The sequence below is a fragment of the Lathyrus oleraceus genome, chromosome 6 (genome assembly GCF_024323335.1).
Source record: "Lathyrus oleraceus cultivar Zhongwan6 chromosome 6, CAAS_Psat_ZW6_1.0, whole genome shotgun sequence".
In the NCBI taxonomy this organism is placed as follows: Eukaryota; Viridiplantae; Streptophyta; class Magnoliopsida; order Fabales; family Fabaceae; genus Lathyrus; species Lathyrus oleraceus.
Genome location: NC_066584.1, coordinates 19,645,173 through 19,666,310, shown reverse-complemented (window position 1 = coordinate 19,666,310; position 21,138 = coordinate 19,645,173). Strand labels below are relative to the sequence as shown.

Here is a 21,138-nt window from a genome sequence, read left to right as displayed (position 1 = left end):
TCTCTGCTCTCAAACTGAGATTTATTCATCTTGTACAATTGCACTTCTGTTGTGTTATCTTACAATCAATAAGGGTTACTCCCTATTTATAGATTTTGGATTTGCTTACTCCTCAAGTAAAGACCAAAATACCTAATTCCGCTAACACTACAAAATTGGGCCTTAGTAAAAAATCCATGTCGGGGATAACTCCTCGACACTTCGACAACTAGGTGTTCGACAACAACATGCTTCGACACCATGAATTACAATTCAACATCGCCAACCATTATGTCTGACAGGGAAAAGATTTCCTTAAGTCATCTATGGTCTAAATTTTTTAAAATGATAGGAACAAAATTGAAGTTCAATTCAACCTCTCACACCAGACTAATGGTCAAACAAAAGTGGTTAATAGATGTTTGGAAACATATTTGAGATGCTTAATAGAGACTAAACCCAAGTAGTGGACTAAATGGTTTAGGCTAGGCAAAATTTTGGTTCCATACTAATTATAATAACTCCTTGAAATTGACTCCATTCAAGGCATATTATATGGCAGAGATCTTTTACTAAGAAGAGATATGAGAAGTTGAGGCCAAGGTTTTATAATCCATATCAAATCAAAAAACAAATTGGTTCAGTTGCTTTTGAATTAGAGTTACCCTTACAAGTAGAATTCTTATGTTATATGAAAATTCAGAGCTCCAAATTGTCCGTACTGAAGTCAAAGTTATTTGTAATAATTCCTATGGTTCTTCTTAAATCCTCATTCAATGGAAAGATCATCCAAAATTTGAAATAACACATAGGTCAATATAAGTTATTCAAAAACGATTTCCTTCACTTCACCTTGAGAACAAAGTGATTCTCTTAAGGGGAAGAGTATTGTTAAGAGGAAAGGGAGAACTTAACGTGGCTAGTAGGAAATTATTTATTTTTATTAATAGTTTCTATTTTTTAATATTAATAATTAGTAGCAACTATGGAACATTTGTCATATGCAAATAAATAATAAGAAAAATACATGTTACAAGAGTATCTTGAAGATATTTGAATGGTTATTTGGAAGGGGATATTTTAGTGCATCCTATAATTTACTAGGGCATCTCGTGAAAAAACAATAATACTTTCAGATTTTGAAGATGCATCTCCGGACGTACCTCAAACACATCCAACTAAAGCTGATTTTGAGTCATGCCGTAGGACTGTGCTTTTTTTGCATACAGAGATGCATCTTCGTAACTAGTCAGTAGATGTATTTCGTAGTGTACTAAAACAGAAAGAGAAAATTAGAAAATGAAAATGTTGTATGTTAAAAAAATAAAATTACCATTGCTAACATAAAAGCAGCATTACATATGTGATGTTAACATAAAATCAAACATTACATTTCAATATCCAAGTGGACGTTTCAACATCTTCATAATATCTTGGACCGATCTCGAAATCTTCACATCCACCTTGATTGGAACTTTTGATTCGAAATAGAAAAAAGTATTCCACGTAGCCCTTACATTTGCATTTGTCTTCAACTCATAGATGTTGAACTCAATCTTGCATTTGTTGTCAATTGGCGATGAACGGTGCTCAAGCTTCACAATTTTTTGATTGTCTCCATAACGTAGGAGATTTTACATTACGTATTGCATATCTGAAAAAGGGGTGTACTCATCGATCTTAAATTCTCGCTCGGGTGTCGCACTGTTAAATAGACATTTGCGACATGCAAGTTGATGTTCATTCTGGTGTAATGTGTTTTTGCATGAAACGTGAGACAAGAGCCTATATTTATAGTAGTTTTAGATAAATATAGACCTCATAAATTTTATCTTGTACTAGGAGATTCATCTCTGGTACCACCATATTCTCTGAATCCGGAGATGTATCTTTGAAATCTCTTAGGACAAAATCAAATTTTGGTTTAGACAGAAACATAACTTGTGTTAAATGGAGATATTTTTTGGCAAACAACAAACTATATTTAAATATTTGAAAATTTATATACACTTCATTAATATGAATACATGATTACATATGATTATTTAATGACGAAAAACTAAAACGAATTGAAATATTTGTCGCCGACTAAGTCTATATGTATGAGTGGTTCCCCCTTTGACTTTTGTTGATTTGATTCTCTTTCAATGTCATTAAATTTGGTGAACTCTTTCATCCTTTTCACAAAATGGTTCGGCCAAGTCACAACTTTTTTTGTTGAATGAGTTGTCCACTCCACTTATGTAAGTTGTATATGGTATCCCGATTTCAAATGAACTTGAACAAAGTGTCATGATTTTGAAAGCTACCCAATACACATAATATGTTCATTTGGACTTTGAGTTAGGGCGGTGCGCAGTGAAAAAATATTTCTTAAAAACCGTATCTTGTAAGATCAATACAAACCCTATCATACACACTTGTTATGAGATGGCCCATTTTAGGGAAGCACATTCATTTATCCGGTGCATGATTCTTAAATTGCATCAAGAGATTCATAAATTTCATCAAAAATTTCTTTTTTCCCGTATAGTCGTGTGTATGATTCTTTATGGGTCCTCAACTCTTGGATAAGTTGATGGCAGACAAATGTGTGATCATGTTCTCCTTTACCGAGCAAAACAGAAACAACTCGAAAATCACACTCACCGTCACCCTTAACATTGATAATCCATTCGATGTATTTGTGCATAAAAAACGGTATATCTTTAATGAATGGAACTTTCTGTGGAGGCGGTGAAAGAGGTAGTTTGCTAATGTGTGCTCCTTTGAAAACACTTTTTTGAGATTTTGGAGTTGGTGAGTCCGGAAAAAGTTTGTTAACATGTTCAAAAACGAAGGAGATTTCACCGTTGAACTGTCACTTTGTGTAAGGTTGACCTTCTTTTGAGCACCTTTCATTTTTACCGATTGAGAGGGTGGTTTCAAGTCAGTGGTTTCCATATAAGCATTCTTCCTCACTTGCTCTTTGGTGTGGAGTTTCATATTGTCATAAGCTTTCAAAAATCTCTCTTGTATCACTTCTCATTTGATCAAGATAAAGATATTAGATTTACTATCTTTCATGACACCATCATCATCAAACCTAAGCCTTTTCCAGTGAGTGCAAACTTCATCCATTCACAACGGGCTATAAAGTTTCACCTTCTTAGATATAAGACAAGCACATGGAAAACATAGGTTTTCACAATTGTGCAACCACACTTTGAGCTATTGGAGCTTATATTATCAACTCGTTTGCCTTCGTGAAAAATATATTTCATACCTGCTCGAGATATGTTGCCGACCAACTGAGAATAAAGATTGTTGTCTTTGAATCTGTGTTCCAACACTGTGATACTACGACTAAATTATGTATGTATCTTATTATGCTAACTTTGGATCATGTGGTTCATAGAGTCCAAATCTCTCTTACTACTTTGCAATCAATTCTTCAGTGTAGCGTGGACAAAATCAACTCAGTTTTTTGTTGTATTTCCGAAGTGTCTAACCTGATCGGTTCATGCACATACAATCTTCTCATTCACCTAATCCAAAATTGTGCTTTCAACATATTTCAACAAATCTGGATATTTCTCACACACCTTCCTGAAATGTATAACAACATCAACATATAACTCTTTTATAGAAGAATTTATTATAACATTCCATGCATCAGTTATTTTTTTCACTATCATGTCCGCCTTGACCATTTTCCCATCTTTGGATATTATTTGTTTCATCTCTACCGCGGTTTTAACTCGACTTCTCTCCTTCTTTGTTATATGGTACCTATAAAGTAATGCATAAGAAGTAGGAAATATCTTTGTAATCGAATGCATAAAAGTGGTATCGCGGTCAGTAACAATTACTTTCGGCATGTCTTCTTGGTCCTTCAACATTGCACGACACACCTCTAAAGCCTAAGTAACATTCTCCTCTTTTTCACTCTCTAGAAATGCAAATCCGATAGAATAAATCTTCTCAGTAGAGGTAACGCCAACAATTTCCAATAGTGGAAGTTTGTACTTGTTGGTCTTATACGTTGAATCAATGATGAGCACAATAGAAAACGTGTTGGACAACTTGATGGAATCAGGATGAGCGCATTAAGAAATCTTCAAAATGTTTGTCCAACAACACCCTCGTTATTAAGATTAAAATTTAATAAAAATTCTTTAATTCACACTATAAAGTAAGTAACAATGACATTATGGGCCATTAAATACAAGGCCAATTTCACGTTGTTCACACTATAAAGATGTCGGTGGTGAGCTTTAGATACGAAACTATTTGGGAATCCTAGAGTTTGAGGAGGAGGGTCCCTTCAATAATTACCATAGTGAAGAGAATGAGTTTCAAATGCATCTTCAAAGTTGACCCACAAAAGCTTTAATAAAAGAGTATGGAAACACTGTCTTGTATGAATTTTGAACATAAATTTCATTAGCTCCAAATCTTAGTATTGCAAATCTGCAACCTAGACGCATAGCTTCATATAATAAAAAAATGCCAAATGGAAAATGATAGTGATAACAAGTATTTGGATATTTTACGAATAAATAAGAGTTCTATTTAATTACGATGACAAATTTATTTATTTATTGTTTAACATTATAACTTTTGAGTCTTCAAATATAATATAAAAGAGAGGGTAAATTATGTTATATGATTTTTGAAATTTTTTCAAAAAAATAATAATTTTAACTTGATCAATTTTAAGTGTATAGGTGAAGCAGAATTTAAGTGTGAAAGATAAATTGCAAGAAAGTAAAAGAAAAGAGTTGGAAAAATTCACACTAAAATTTATATTATTTTGACCTTAAATAATGTAGCTTATTCCCGGTAATACAAATTTTCTCTTAGAGTTCCACCGTCAACTTGAAATTTCATCACATAATCAACCAATAATCTTCTTATACCGAGATGTAATTCATGTCCAATTTGCAATCTTTACAGTAATTACAATATTACGAGAGAGAATGAGACTCTAAATTTTATCATTACAATACCATCTAATTCAAACAACTATTACATAACTCTTATTTAAGCCTTTAGCTCTCTCAACACTAAAATAATAAAAAAGTGTATAAAAAAGAAAATAGTGAATAAAAAAAGAATAGTAGAAATCAATTTTCTTGTGCTTAGAGGTGAACACAATGTCTCCTTTATATAAGAGAAAAAATTTAGTGAAAAACCGAAAGAACCATGGGTTGAAGTCGCTCTCTAACCGATTAGCTTGTGGCGCTAATCGATTAGACCTAATTATTTTGAAAAGAAAGTAACCAAGCTCGCACCATAATCAATTAGGAATAAGTTATAATCGATTAGAGAGCAAATATTTGCTTTCTAATTGGTTAGATATGCTTCCTAATCGATTAATATAAGGTCAAAAGAATTTTTAAGATAATTTTGAAATATATGAAGTTTGTAAAATCATTTTAAGTGTGTGTGTCACTGTATTACGTTAGTATTTTGAGAATTGCTCACTTTTATTACACATTTTTTATTCTAAACATATAAAAACAAGTTAAAGCAAACGATTATGTGAACTTTTAAAAACTTTAGTTTCTTTGATGTTGATCTTTGTATTTGACTTTTTTTTGCACCAAATATCGGAACATTATAACTTCAATTTTTTAAAATTATTTTTCTTCCTTGTTGATGCTCGTGATTGTCTTGCTTTATTATTTTGTCTTCATCAAAATCATATTCAATTTCATAGTTATCTGTACAACACAAAGAATCATGGTAGTTCATCTTATATATTCTAAAAGACGGTCCTGAAACTATCTTAAAAACATATAAATAATCTCAATTTTAAGAGCATGTGTCCGATTGAAAAAAATAGATATCTCAAATTGGCAATATGAATTTAATGAGATAGCAAAATTCAATATTAAGATAGAAGTATGTCTTAAATTTTCCAAGTGATTAAATAGCAAAAATATTCATTTTCAAAGTCGTCCATGTGCTTGTGGAACCATGCACATAATACATGGCCTAAAATTTGTAGTAGGCTCAAAATAAAACTATATATATTTAAGATAGTATAACTCAGTTTAGTGAGATATCTTAACAATCTAAAAATGCAATGGATTACTGAATTTTATTTTAAGACAAAGTCGTCAGTTTAAAACAAAGGCAATACATTTTATGTTTCTGTTTTATTTTCTTGTATTCACAAATAGGAACTCTTTAAGGCCTACAATATGCGTACGACTTTGATTTTTTTAATGAAATATAGTCTTTAAATTTAATTTTACAATAACATATTAAAAATTAATAAACTTATTAGTTTTAGTTAAGTCATTATGTTTAAATAAATAATAGATTAAATTGTTAAACTTAAATGATATTTGATTAATTTGGCTTAACATAATCTAATATAAGGTGAGAAGTGTGCCAATTGATTTAACTATTAATCATTTTCTATTTTAGAAAAAATAAAAGTCTAGTTTAATATAATATTTATATGGCTATACAATTTTTTCACTAGTTTAACTTTTTTCATGTTATTGTATCAATTACTAATAAACGTTTTATGCAATTTTAAAGATAAAATTAGTATGTATGTTATACTTTATTTGATTAGGGCTATTATAAAAACAAGTTATTTTATACATTTTAATTTTCAGCACTATCGATTGTCAGAAGCAGCAGAGCTGCAGTGGCTGCGGTCTAACATTGGTTGGCCGGGTGGAGGAGATTGACGAATGTGAGTTGAGGATGGATCGGCTGCGACTTAAGTCGGTGGGTTAGGTATTGATATCTGATCAATCATGATTTTAAGCCTTTATAAATGTAGTTCTCTATCACTTCTGTGAGATGATAAAAGAGGTGCTGAAATCTTAGTGAGAGAAGCTTAGAGAGAAAAATAAAGAGGTTCTTAGGATTTATTGTTCTAAGACACTTCTAAACACCTTTAGTTTGTGTGATTCATATATTAAGAGAATGGAAGATTAAGAAACACTTGACTAGAAAATATGAGATGTTCTTATGAACTTTGAAGGGTATTTTACTTTAACTTTTCTTCTAATATCTTGTAAAAACTCTTAAAGTATAGTGGATTATAGAGATGTTCTCTTTGTCATAATAGATCGGTTAAATCTTATTCAATAACACAATTTTTTTATATTCTCGTCTTTTACTTTATTCTTGCTTGTGTGGATTTGTTAATATTATGTGGTAGATTGACTAATTTTGTTTGAGGTCATTTATTTTGATTGTCATTGTTCTTTGTCTCATACACCAACAATCTTGGTGTGATTCATATTATCAATTTTCATAACAAGTGGTGCACATCATTGGGGAAAAGGGTTAAATTTACAAGTGTTCACCATGGAATCTAAATGGGGCTTCAAGAAGTTTTTTTTTAGACAACGGTTTTGGATTGTGGAAAGATAAAATACAAGCAGCATTAACTCCACAAAGGTGTGTAGAAGTACTAAAATATGAGAAGTTGATGTCTACAAACATAAAACAAACTGATAATACCAAAATTATGGATAAGATCAAGAGTTTCATTATCTTATGCCTCAAAGATAAATTCATAAGGGTCGCAAAGGAGAAGATAATCGGGAAAATGTGGGTCAAGCTCAAATAATTATATATGATTAAGTCCTTGGATCAGAGTTTATATTGGAAACAATAATTTTAGTCATTTCAAATGATAGAGAATAAATTCATTATAGGAAAATTGGAAGAATTCAACAAGATCATTCGTAACTTGCAAAATATTTAGGTGAAATTTGATGACGAGGACAATATTCTGCTCTTATTTATCTCATTACCCATATTGTTTAAGCATTTCAATGATATATTTATTTGTGGTAAAGAATCCATTATCACCCTTGATGGAGGTCCAATAGACTATAAGGTTTAAAGAGCTATCAAAGATGAAAGAGGTAAAGAGTAGTGGTAGTGGTGAAAGCTCAAGTGTTTCTAGAAGAATGAGTGAGAGAGAAGCGAGAGACAATGATAATTTTATGATATAAATAAGTTTCAATCATTAAAGAATGATTCAAAGTTTTATGAGAATAAGACTTGTGCAGAGAAAGTTTTGAAGAGTAATAATGCTTAAGGTTTAATCTTATTTTAACATAGTTGTTTGATTATTCTTATTGTTAACTTATAAGGAAAATGAGTGAGAAAATGTAAAGGAGAAGAAGAATGTTTTGTGTGTTGTAAGAGTTGTATTTGGATCAGATTGTTGAATTGAAAAATGGATAACTTAAGAAGAAGAAAACGAAGATAAAAAGCTTATATTTTATAAGTGTTGTGAATATTAAATGTAAATAATAATTTATAATATTAATCTTAATCTTAATCTTATTTGTAATATTAATATTAATCAACATCTTATTTTACAACATGGTATTAGAGCTCATAGTTTTTGAGACGCACATCCACATAAACTCCAGCCATAACTCTAAATATTTGTTTTGCCTTTTATTGTGGATTATTATTATTTTTTACAATAAATTTGTGTTACTTGTTTGAATAGTCATTATTTGACATTATTCCTTTAGTTCGTAGTCACTGCTTAACTTTTATCACTTTTCATCTCAACTTGACCCACTTAGAGGCCTTTTTCCACCAAAAATAACACCGTTGTGGCGGCCGCCCTTACATAGGCTAAACCCCAATAGGACACCACTAAGGTTCACCGTATATGCTCTCACACGCCAGATTCATCACGATGCGTGTGTCTCAAAAGTGCCTCATCCACTCGTACATGTGATATAAGTTTCATCACTCGAACTTCGTTATTTATGATCCAGACGTCAACTGACTCCTATATCCCTCTTCTTTCCATATATGTGTGGTCTAAATTAAATTCCAACATACTTCATTTTTAGTTATTTTTTGTCATGGATGATTTAGATACGGTTATTTGTTCACACATTCTATGATGTTATCTCTTTAATGGAAGAGGTTATTAACTATAGTGCACCTTCAACAATTACTAGTACACCTTCAACAATTACTGGTCAGAAATTGCATTCTTAATATTTTACTATTTGTGATAACATTCCTACAATTTTTGGATTTTTAGCTCGAATGCTACTAATCACGTGACATTTGATTCCATGTTACTATCATTTTATATTTTACATTATTGTATTCCTTATATCCCTATTGTCGAGGACTCTCATGCTCACGTTGTTGGCATTGTAAATATTGACTTAGAACCTTCATTCAAGTTGCAATATGTTGTACTCCATGTTCATACACTTTATAACAATTTAATTTTAATCTATGAGCTTACTTGTGTACGAAATTGTAAAGTAAATTGTGTTGCTTCTCGGTGTATTTTTCATGACCTTGCCAAAGGGGGGACAATTGGAATTTTAAGAGAAAAAGAAGAGTTATAATACCTCTCTCAGAAGTCATATGATTCAAAGGTATTATTCTCCCGTCTTTATTGTGAGTCTTTCTCTTATGTTTCACAAATTTGACTTCAGCACAAACATCTTAGACATCCTTCATTTTATATAATTAATTATATGTTTTTTCTTTATTCTTACCACATTTTGTTGAGTCTTTTACGTGTGATGTTGGTCAGTAAGCAAAATCACAATCATATTTTTTTTCCTTCTAATTTTCACAAAAATGTTGAACCATTTTATATTATTCATTTTGATGTTTGAGGACACACCACTACCTCTAATATATTTGGTAAAATGGTTTGTTTCATTTATTGATGATTTTATTCAAATAAATACTAAATCAAAAGTACCACAATTATTTCTAAAATTTTATAATATAATACATACACAATTTGGGAAAGGTAATTTTGTTTTAAAAAATGGTATAAAAATATATCAATTATGCATGTTCCAACTTCACTACTAAAAATGGAATTATAAATAAATTTACATGTTTCGACACCCATCAACAAATGATGTTGCAGAAATAAATAAATAAAAAATCTCATTTATATGAAGTTGCTCAATCTCTCATATTTTAAATATTTGTTCTCAACTCTTATTAGAGAGAGGTAGTTCTTACTGTTGCATATATGATTAATCAAGTCTCATCTTGAGCCTTATGTAACGTTGATCTTGTTGAATCTATGCTCTCATGTTTTCCTTGCTCCCATCTTACAAAATTTAGAGTCTCGTGTGTTTGGTTGTTTTGTTTTTGGTCGTGTTCATAAACAATATCACAACAAGTTGGATCCTCATGCAGTAAAGTGTATTTTTTCAGGTTATGCACCTAATAAAAGAGGGTACACGTGTTATCATCATTCTAGTCAGATTTTTTTTTTGTCTCCAAATATGTCACCTTTCATGAAAACGTGTCATATTTCACTTGTGCTTGGTATCATGGGGAGAACATAAATGATCTGGAGTCAGACTCCGAGTTTCTAACCCTTAGTCTCCATAGAGCACCTATCATTGTTCCCACTTCTAAACTTGAGTTGTTACCTATGTTGAGTCAATCGTATGAATCAAAGTACTACAAAATACTTTTTACTAGTGATTCACATATTTTTTTATACTTGTGATACTGACCCAAATAATTTACATACTTGTGGAACTGACTTATATGATTTATTTGTTGCTTTGAGAAGCAGAAATTATCATGATCCTCCATATATAAATATATTATTTATAAATTTGTCCCTTTTAAACACCTTTTTCTACTGTATCAAGAATGTATCAAGAATTTTATTGTAATTGTTGACTACGTGAGAATCTCATCATTCGTTCAAGCGAAATTGAAAAATAAAAAGTTATGGATGAGAAAATGCAAGTACTTAAAAATATGGGACTTGGGAGATTGTGAAGATATAAAGATGTAAGAAATCACTTGGATGCAATTGGATATATATATATATATATATATATATATATATATATATATATATATATATATATATATATATATATATATATATATATATATATATATATATATATATATATATATATATATATATATATATATATATATATATATATATATATATATATCATGAAATACAAGTCACGTGGCATCCGTTTTAAGGTCAGATTTGTGGTAAAAGAATATAGTCCTGAAATATATGAGGAGATATTTGCTCTAGTGACAAAAATGAATATTATTCAAATATATTTTTTTTGTTACTCACACTGATTATGAATTGTATCAATATGATATCAAAAATCCTTTCGGACATAAAAACATAAAGGGGTGTATACAGAGATTTCAATTGCCTTTGTCCTCACTGGTGGAACCAACAAGATTTGTCTAATGAAGAGACCTTATATGAATTAAATCAATTATCTTGGGTCTGATATGAAAGATTCACAAAGGCCATAGTGCGGTTGAGTTATAAGAAAAGTTAATGAGACCACACTTTGTTCTTCAAACATTCATAAGTAAAACTAATTGTACTTATTTTTTATGTTAATAGTTTGATTGAGAGACGACTACTTAAGAAAAAAAATTATTAGTAGAGTTTTAGATGAATGATCTTGGATAACTCAAGATTTCTTGGAAATGAAGGTAGTTTATTCAAAACAAGCACATTTATCTCTTTGAGAATATATGTGCTTGATCTTTTGCAAGATAAGATAGAACTTGGAGGCAAACTAACAAGTGTTACATGTGATGATTTAATTGAGAGACAACTACTAAAAGAAAAACTATTAGTAAAGTTTGAGATGAAAGACCTTGGATAACTTAAGTTTTCTTGAAAATTGATGTAACCTACTCAAAACAATACATTTTTATCTCTTAAAGGGAATACGTGTTTGATCTTTTATCAAAAACAGAAAAACTTGAATCCAAACTAGCAAATGCTCCTGCTGAGCAAAATCATAAGATAAGTAAGTCTTTAAGGAGAAAAATGTCAAAGTTTACAAGTTCAGTATCAAAGGTTAATGAAAAAGTCTATTTACTTGGCACATACTAGGCCTGATTTGGCATATGCAGTCGATGTGGTTAGTCAATTATGCATGATCTAAGGAAGAGAAACTTGCAAGTTATAGAACGTATTCTACGATATCTTAAAGTCACTATAGGGAGAAGGCTCTTGTTTTAAAGAGGTGAAAGTCTAACTATTGAAGTTTACATTAATGTTGATTATGCAAATTCATGACAGATAGAAGACCTGCTTTATGATATTATAGGAGTGAAAAATAATGTGTAGTTGCTCGATAAAATATTAAAGCAAAATTTAGAACTAGAGACAAGAAATTTATGAAATATTATGGATGAATTAAGTGAAGGAGAAGGGTGATCCAAAATGCAACGGAATTTAAAATTTCTCCTTTAGTGATCCTTACGAATGAGAATGATCAGTGATAGAATAGTTACCTCTTGTGACGTTTGAAACCTTTGATGCAGATCTACGGAACGATCACGAACGTTGAACGATGACAACGCCTCTACTCAGTCCACACGAACGGATTCCTTCAATCTCAGTGCTAGCTGCTACGAATGAAGGCTTTGAGTGTGTGTGTGTGTGTGTGTGTGTGTGTGAGAGAGAGAGAGAGAGAGAGAGAGAGAGAGAGAAACGAAAAAATGCAACTGGAATTAATGCTTCTGCACAAGGGTTCTATTTATAGAACCACTTGTGTGGGCTTCAAGCAAAAAAACCAACTTAAGTGTATGTGGCCCATATTTTATAATATGCCAAAATTCACTTAAGCGTGTGGTACCTTACCATATTTCGTATTCTACTTAAGTACACCGTACCTTATGATGTTCTACAATTCACTTAACTGCACCGTACCTTACGGTGTTCCTTAGTTACTCTATCTCTCATCAATCCGTCCTTTGTGTGTGACCCTATAGGTTTTCGCGACATTGACAATTATATTAAATCACGTATTTAACATAATAAATAGTGAGCGGTATCTAGCAACACATCACTGCTACCAAAGACACGAAAATGTCATGTGATCTGACAAATCCTTTTGTGATAAAACTAATGTGTACAATTACCCTTTTGCCCTTATGTCTATATTGAACACAAGGCATAGACCGTGTCATCCTTGTCCAGTTCAATATTGGGCCCATAGACATTTATCCTGTTACGCAGGATGAGCAAATTCCATCTAGGTCACTCATGTCCCTTAGCATGCTTCGTGGAGTACCCATCAACTGTCTTTATGGTCATCCAGTTACGGACAACGTTTGATCAGCAACAAGGCACTCGACTCTACATCTAGGGTCCATAGTGGTTTCAGGTCGAAGGGTGGTATACACCATTATCACCATGAGAATAACTTATGACGCTTAGCATAACATTCTATATAGTATTCTCATAGCGGGTCAATCTAGTATAAATATTACTCTTAATATTCATATCTATGTTTAAGACTTGATAACTCCTTATCCATGATCCATGAGATGTGATCATCAGTCTATATACATAATAGTCTTAATGCTTTAATGTTATCCCACTTCACAATAAAGCTCGACTACGGATACTTTAGTGTCCTTATGTTTAATGTGATCTCATGATTAAGTCATACTTGATACATTAAACGGACTAGCTATTATAGGGACTTTATTAAACAAACATAATAAAGAAAAAACCTTTTATTATTAATAAATAATTCGATACAAGCACCAAAAGTATTGGCTTCTAGGGCTTACACCAACATTAAATGTCAGAAGATTTGAAGATACTGTGTGAAGGTCATATGAAAAAAATCGATAATAAATTAACCATCAATATTGCACATAATCATGTTAAACATGACATGACAAATACATTGAGATTGACCGACATTTCATCAGAGAAAAATTAAATAGTGAGTTGATAATTATAACCTACATTTCTTCTGGGTATTAAGTATTTAGCTTCCATGTGTGTTAACAAAGATTTACATTTACCAATATAATGTGACTGAACCAATTTATCTTCAAATTTGAAATTATCGATATTCATTCAACAGTTTACAAATATTAAATATTAATAGTTATTTGTAATATTAGTTAGAGAAACCTTAAACAAAGTCTATTAAGTTTATTCTTCTCTATATTTAAGAAAGATTATTTCAACATTATAATTACAACTTTTAATATATTAAAATCCTATTTTATAATGATGTGGATTGTTCTTATTCTATAATCAGAATGTGTTTTTAAAACGGTTAAATCCGAAAAATCATTTTTACCAAAACCAAAAACAAACAAAAAAATCATTAAAAGGTTTTGCAAAAGCCACTTTAATAAGCTAGCTATTCAAGATCGAAACTTTAGCCCACACGGTAGCGCATATAGGCATTATTGATGCTAAAGTTACCACTAAACCATCACACAATTTGCAATTGCATGTAATTATATTTTTCTTACATATAATACTAAATTTTGCTTCGTAAACAAGATAGGTGCCTAATGAGCACAGTTTGGCAATATAAAGCTTCAAAGTACATCATGTCAACTGTCATATGGCATTATGCCAACTAAAATAAAAATGAAAACCCAGGTTGAATGAATTTCCAAATATGCACCCTATGCCATAAGATACTGTGCTAACGTTTGCTATATTAACTTGCAGCAGAAGTAACCAAAATGATAGTCATAAAAAGTTGCTACCTCTGCCTCCTATCATAAGTTTTCATCAACAATATTGAGTCATTAAGTCCTAAGCTTTGAGAAACCAAAATACCTCGCCACACTCCCACTTTATACTCAAACTATCATTGTTGCCTGAATATAAAGGAGTTTTCTTTCCCAGAATTCTCATGAAACTGACATCTCATATACTTTAGCTGTGCTTTTGTATCATCCTCAATTCCTTCTTTGCGTTTTCTAGTTCCATCAATGGTGGTTGTGTTCATTTTATCATCCCCAGACAAACTCATGGCGTCCACAGTATCATGCATCTCTACATCACCACCACCAACTCTATCTATCACTGACCCTCCATGTATCAAATTTAAAAAGGGATGTTTGACCACTGGATGTATACGCTCGGCTCTTGAAGTGAATAGGAAAGCCTTTGCACGATGCTTAGCAATTCCACAACCAAATATCGCCGATCCTTGTTCCTCAACAACTAGAAGCCATTCTGAATATCAAATGAAATCACTAATCATTAGCTAAACAAAACAAAACAAAACTGCCAGACAAAAGGAAAGAGACTACGGAAAATGGTCAGCTCTTTTCAGTTAACCATAGGGAAAATCCATTCACCAAACAACATTGATACCACTTCAAATTGGGTGCAGGCACATTCAACTAAAAGGAAAGAGACTACGCAAAATGGGCAGCTCTTCTCACTTAACCATAGTCGGAATCTATTCACTAAAACACTAATACCACTTGAAATTGTGTGCAGACACATTCAACTATACAGCATTCTATTGAGATAGCTTTCAAGAATAGGTGGTTCAACCTTTGGCTTGAATGTGATTCTCAGCTTGAGTTTCAAGCATTTTCTAACTTAGCTATTGTTCCTCCAAAATTTCTCAATCAATAGAAAATTTTTGTCTATCTTACCAAGCTTACGAGCTTTAGAGTTTCTCATATGCTTAAGGAAGGAAATGTTTGTGATGATAGGTTATTTGGGAATTTTTACCAATTTGTACTAATGAGACTTTTTTTTTACCAATTTGGTCCCTTCAAGTTTTTTCTGTATTTTCTTTCTTCCTTTTTTAATAAATTTTCGGGGGTACTGCAAGTGAATGGTTCTGCCTTTGGTGCCAACCTAGTTGTGATCACTGCTTTTGAACATTGATGCATTTTGCACTATCTCTTAAAAAAAACTATACAGCTTGCTGAACTTTTTGAAAATATAAATGCCCCGTCCCGATCAAAGAGAAGTAAAAATATAACAAAAAATTAAAGGGGAGGGGTAATTGGAGGAACTCACTTATAAGATCTATGGGAGTGGAAACACTTGGTCTGCCGATCTTTCTGTCTATTCCACTTTGACTAATAACCCAGTTGATCAATTGAATGGGAATGCAGGATCTACAGAAGGCAAGGATATAAGAAGTAGTTTTCCCATGATCACCATTTTCCCTGTGTGACCAAGCAGATTATGAGACTTATTAGCTGAGACATTCAAGAAACCCGTTCATAACTCATCCTTCACAGCTACAATAGAGTTTGCTCATACCTAGCAGACTTTATAGCTACAATAGAGTTTTCTGATATGTAGCAGACTGTATAGCTACAATAGAGTTTTCTCATACCTAGCAGACTATAGCTACAATAGAGTTTTCTCATACCTAGCAGACTGTATAGCTAACTCAGCAACAAACAACCAATTAATTGCAAAATCTTTCAGGCCGTTGGCATACAGCGAAACTCCGGGTTGACGATTTATGAATGAATAATCCATCATCACGACAGAATTGTACAGGACTTCTTTTAAAAGAACTTCATTTTCAGAACCCTATAGAGCAAAAAACAACCAGTAAATTGCTGAATATAACAAAATTAGAAATGAGCAATAAAATGCATCATACACTTCTTGAAGAGAAATGAAATAGGTCATTTCATAAACTAAAGAGCTAAGATTACCAACGGAAGAAGGTTGCTCAATATTGGAGTCATTGTTGAGAAGATTATGGCAATGAATAATCAATGCAGCTAAACCAAGTACTAGCCCTTTCCAAAGACAATTTATGGGAACTATACATGAATAATTGATGAAATGAACAATTTCTCTGGAAAGATTCAGATAAGTTTTAAAATTCCAAAATCTAAATCATAGATTCCAACATCGCTAAACAGAATCAACATTTAAACTTCTGGTCTTACCTCAAGTACCAAACTATAGTCACCTGGGGCTGATTCCCAATTCGCTGTGGTACGTGGTACAGGTTTGAGTACACGGTACGCAACTTTTGAAGTATTAGGTACTTGGGGGTGTACATAGTTGATATGTTGTTAGGGTTCATGGTACATTATAATATTTTAACTGGTATGCTATAATTGATTTTTTATAGTCCGCTTAAAAACAATAAAGTACATAGTAATGATAATAATGATAATAGTAATAATAGGATAATAAGAAAAGAACAGTCCCACATTTAACATTAGGACCACCCTGTAGTTTAACATTTCAATAGTCCCACATCAGATGTATCAAAACCAACCGAGAGGAGAATTACCTATAAAATAACATTCAATGACTATGAACAACACAAACGTGGGATCCAATAATCTGCTGCTTTAAAACAACAGGTGTTGATAAGCTTCGATCCCTTTATTTTTGTTCAAACAGTTTATGACTGGTTTTTGTGGGGGGTTTCCATGCTCTTACTCAAACCGGTTTTTCTTAATTCTTCGCAAATTAGGCATAAATTTTGGTGAACCACGAATTATGTGACTAATGAGCCAACATATCTCACCTGTTGTACTCTATTCTGTAAAATAGATTTTACGTGCCAACAAAAATCATCCTAATATAGTGTTTGGTAGATAAGTGATATTTTTTGTTCTATCTAAAAGGGTGGGAAAAAGGGACAAAACAGGTTGATCTAACTCATTCATTCTGTTTGAAATTAGTCTTAACAAAACATAGTTTCCTGAAAGAAAAAAAAATAGGTGTTTTGTCTACAAGTTTACAATACCTTCCAAATTATAATCAAGTAATGCTAAAGAAAAGAGATGGTATAATTGTACTGACCAGTAAGGAGATCACTGGTAAAACTGGCTCCAACATCATCCTGAAAAGGGTATCTGGTATGCACCAATAAGCAGTCAGGAAGTACATACACGAAAACTGTAATGAAGTCACCCCAAAAAGCACAAGGTTTCGACCAATGTCAAGCTGACAAATAATAAAAAATCAAGGTAAAATTTGAACTAAGAAAATTTACAACTATGTATGATCAGATTGACCCATACAAAAAGACAGGAGACAACTCTGAATGGATGGTTCATGCATTAAAATCAAAACCAACCTGAGTCCACACAAATATAAATAAACAATGAAAAATAAATTTCATCAAGATCCAGCTTCCTAAAATGTTGTAGAACCTACATTACTCCAAACTCCATAATGAAAGTACTTAACTAGATTGAAACATTTGCTAAAAACAGAAAATGCTATTCATTACACCGGAATTGTTATTAAGGTTGCTAAGGAAAAGAAAGAGAATGTATAATAGTTTGATAATGGACAGAGTCTATATGAATTTTTTTTTGTTGCATTTATCTAAACACCCTTAGTCAATCATATACATAAATGAAACTGCTTGAAAAACGTCTAAGTAGTTGTAATCAGGGTTTTGATTGTGTTATTCGATGAATATTGTATTTGCAGTAAGAAGCAACAAGGTAACTGCAATTGAGACTAACATTATAGATAGTTGGCTGTGATTTGCTGAAATATCAAAGACTACGACTACCATATAAAACCTTGCTTGTAATTATTATCAACGAAAATAAGAAAAGTAAAGAGTTCTTACCCAAAAAGTAAAAATTACGAAACCCAGTCATGATCTGAGCTGCGGAAGCCTGCAACTTCTTCTCCTTCTCCCCTCTTGTGATGCCCGCATCAAAAATCAAACACATTTTCAACAAAAGAGCTTCAAACATGACAACCCCGGCCAAATAACCAACCTCACAACCCATCTCAATTCCCTTTCGAATCTGATCACTAACAAAAGGGAAAAACTCTTTCAAACCACCACCAACCCCAAACTCACCATCACAACCAATCATCCAAACCGGTATCAAATCCACAAAACCCTCTTCCAAAACCACTACCCCGTCACCTCCTCGAACCTCAACCTCGCTCTTCAAACAATAAATGCTACAATAACTAACAACCCCTTCCACCAAAACCTCAATTTCACTCTTCACTTCTTTCTCATAAACCCCCAAACGCCAAAGCTCAAAAACCAAAGGTGCGAGAACACCAATCCTCTTCATAGACACACATCCATCAGAACACGAAACCAGCAGCTGAAACAAATCCTTAACCGCGTCCACCGAAGCTATTGAAGTTCTAGAACATTCTTTTCCCACTCCCAACCTATAAGCGTGAAATTCGAGAGCTGTATAAAACCACACGAGTGGAATAGGAGGGTTTGGTGTAGTGTGAAGCGTGCGGGAAAAGATTGAAGTGAAGTCGGTGAAATTGGTAGCACCTTTTCGGTATTCAGTTAGGAAACGGTTGATTGATTCTTTGAGCATTGGTTGGTAGTGAGGTGGAAGTTGTTTCAACTGGTTTTGGTTCATTTCTGAAACTGAGAAATTGTAACGGTTGCAGAGTCACCGGAAATTTGAGTAGTGTACGGTGAGAGAGAGAGGAGAGAGAGAAACCCTAGGTTTTTGGGAGTGGTTGTGAATGGAGCAAGTACAAGGAAACGAGAGGGAAGGAATATGCACTTTTTATAACGGCCAACTTTTTTGAATTTGGTGCTTTTTTTTCTTCCTTTTATAGAAAATATTTAAAGAGGACGAAATTATTAAATGCACACCACATATATCACTTTTTATCTTCTAACCATATTTTTTAAAAATAATTATGTTTTTGTTTAATAGTCTATTGAATATTTCGTTTTAGTCCGTTAACTAATATATTTAGTCTATTAACTTCATTTCTATTATTTTATTTGATCTTTTAAATCAATTTTTAGAAAATTAAATATTAAATTTTGGTGACGTGGCGTGACGGGAAGGTCATTGGTACAAATCAGAATTAATATATGTAGTTCAAAATGGATACAATATTTAAATTGTGGGGTTCCCCGAAAATAAAACCTCTACATTTAAATAATAAATCAATTTTTAACTAGATATGTTGAGTCAAATTGATATCAATGGTCCTGTTGTCACGCCATGTCACCAAACTTAATGTTTTTTTGTTACAAATTGATCGAAATTATCAAATAGGATAACATAAGTGAAGTTAAAGGACTAACTTGTCATGTTTTTTAGTTAAAGGAGTAAAGCGAAACTTTAAAATAAATTAAGGGACTTGGTGACTAATTATGTCTTATGTTTTCGATAAAATTGTTCAAATAACCATGTTTACACACTATTTTTCAGAATATCCATGTTTCAAATAAAAAAATTGCAGCGTATAGTACAAATCAATTGAATAGGTGTATGTGTTAGACAAATTGAAAGAATTCAAGTGAATTGAATTGGCATTTTATATAGGTCAAACCAATTCAATTGGTGTTATGTATCGGTGTTCATGGGAGACGCTAATTCGTCTAGCGCCTAAATGTTGCAATTTTTTTTGTAAAATATTATATTTTAATATGTATCATTTAGTATAAATAGATATGTGTGTTTCGATCATTTTTTTCAAACCTCTTCTTATTTTCTTCTTAAATTTTTCTTCACTTACATGAGTAGTAAAAGACATGGACATGTTTTTTTTTCGAGAACCAAGCCTCCGGTGCAGATGAGTTTTTGGAACATTTGGAGCTTCGAACAACTTGAGAGGAACGTATCGTTTAGTTAGACTGAGAGATTAATGATAGCGAATGAGTTAGAAGTATTTAGATACTTGTTTCGTACATCTCTAATATGGACGACAATGATGAGATACAGTGTATGTTGGTGTCAGTTAAAGATTACAATGATGTTAGGGATATGATGTCTGCACCAGATGATATTGTTTTAATTGTTGCCTGCTCTTAGATATGTTTTGGTGTTAAGTCTTTTTATTTATTGTTTGTGTTGTTGTTTCATGTGTGTTTATATTCCTTTTGTTGTGATCCGCTACAAAAAATGCCTAAGCCCATCGCACGCTCGAAATACAACAGAGTCGTCACCGAACTTTATTTATTCTAAAGGAAAGGAAAAATATCGATAAAACCCAGTGGAAGAGTGTCATACCACAAAAAATTTCCTACTTCTTTTTCACTTCTTATATGGCTTATTGTTGCATTCGTCTACACACTCATATTCATTCATGTCATTCATTTACAATTGCATTTTTTAAATAAGCTTAATTGATTAAGTGATTTTGCTAATTATGATACAAAGATGTGGATCAAGCTTGTGAATATCATTATGTTATGTCTTGAATATTTTGGCACAACAATGGTGGTTGGTTCATTCTTTATGGATCAAGTCCCTTTGAAACCCTAATCCTCTATATGATCTTTGATTATGATTGGATTGCATCATGGAACAGTTTATTTTGAAGGTCATTTCTAAATTTAACTTTAAGTGATCATTTTCATATAAAGCTTTACTTAGTGATTATTATTGATTGTTGTTTGATTCATGACATAGCATTTCTAGTCAAGAGTA

General features: G+C 32.1%; 1 protein-coding gene across 1 annotated transcript; it reads right to left on the bottom strand.

Moving 5' to 3' along the window:
* Positions 1-14,224: 14,224 nt before the first annotated feature.
* LOC127091175 (uncharacterized) lies at positions 14,225-19,271 on the bottom strand. Its single transcript, XM_051029732.1, has 5 exons — positions 18,330-19,271; positions 17,546-17,598; positions 16,140-16,306; positions 15,779-15,930; positions 14,225-14,974 (listed from the first exon to the last, which is right to left on the bottom strand). The coding sequence occupies exons 1-5, from the start codon at positions 19,102-19,104 to the stop codon at positions 14,604-14,606; spliced, it is 1,518 nt and encodes a 505-aa protein (XP_050885689.1). The 5' UTR covers positions 19,105-19,271; the 3' UTR covers positions 14,225-14,603.
* Positions 19,272-21,138: the final 1,867 nt, after the last annotated feature.

What these genes read in the sequence shown, in the direction of transcription:
- LOC127091175 (XM_051029732.1), bottom strand. Translation starts at nt 19,104, where the DNA reads ATGAACCAAAACCAGTTGAAACAACTTCCACCTCACTACCAACCAATG. An exon ending in TCGTAATTTTTACTTTTTGG is followed by an intron (nt 17,599 to 18,329) that starts GTAAGAACTCTT and finishes GGTGCATACCAG; the next exon opens with ATACCCTTTTCAGGATGATG. An exon ending in CACTCCCATAGATCTTATAA is followed by an intron (nt 14,975 to 15,778) that starts GTGAGTTCCTCC and finishes TTTGATATTCAG; the next exon opens with AATGGCTTCTAGTTGTTGAG.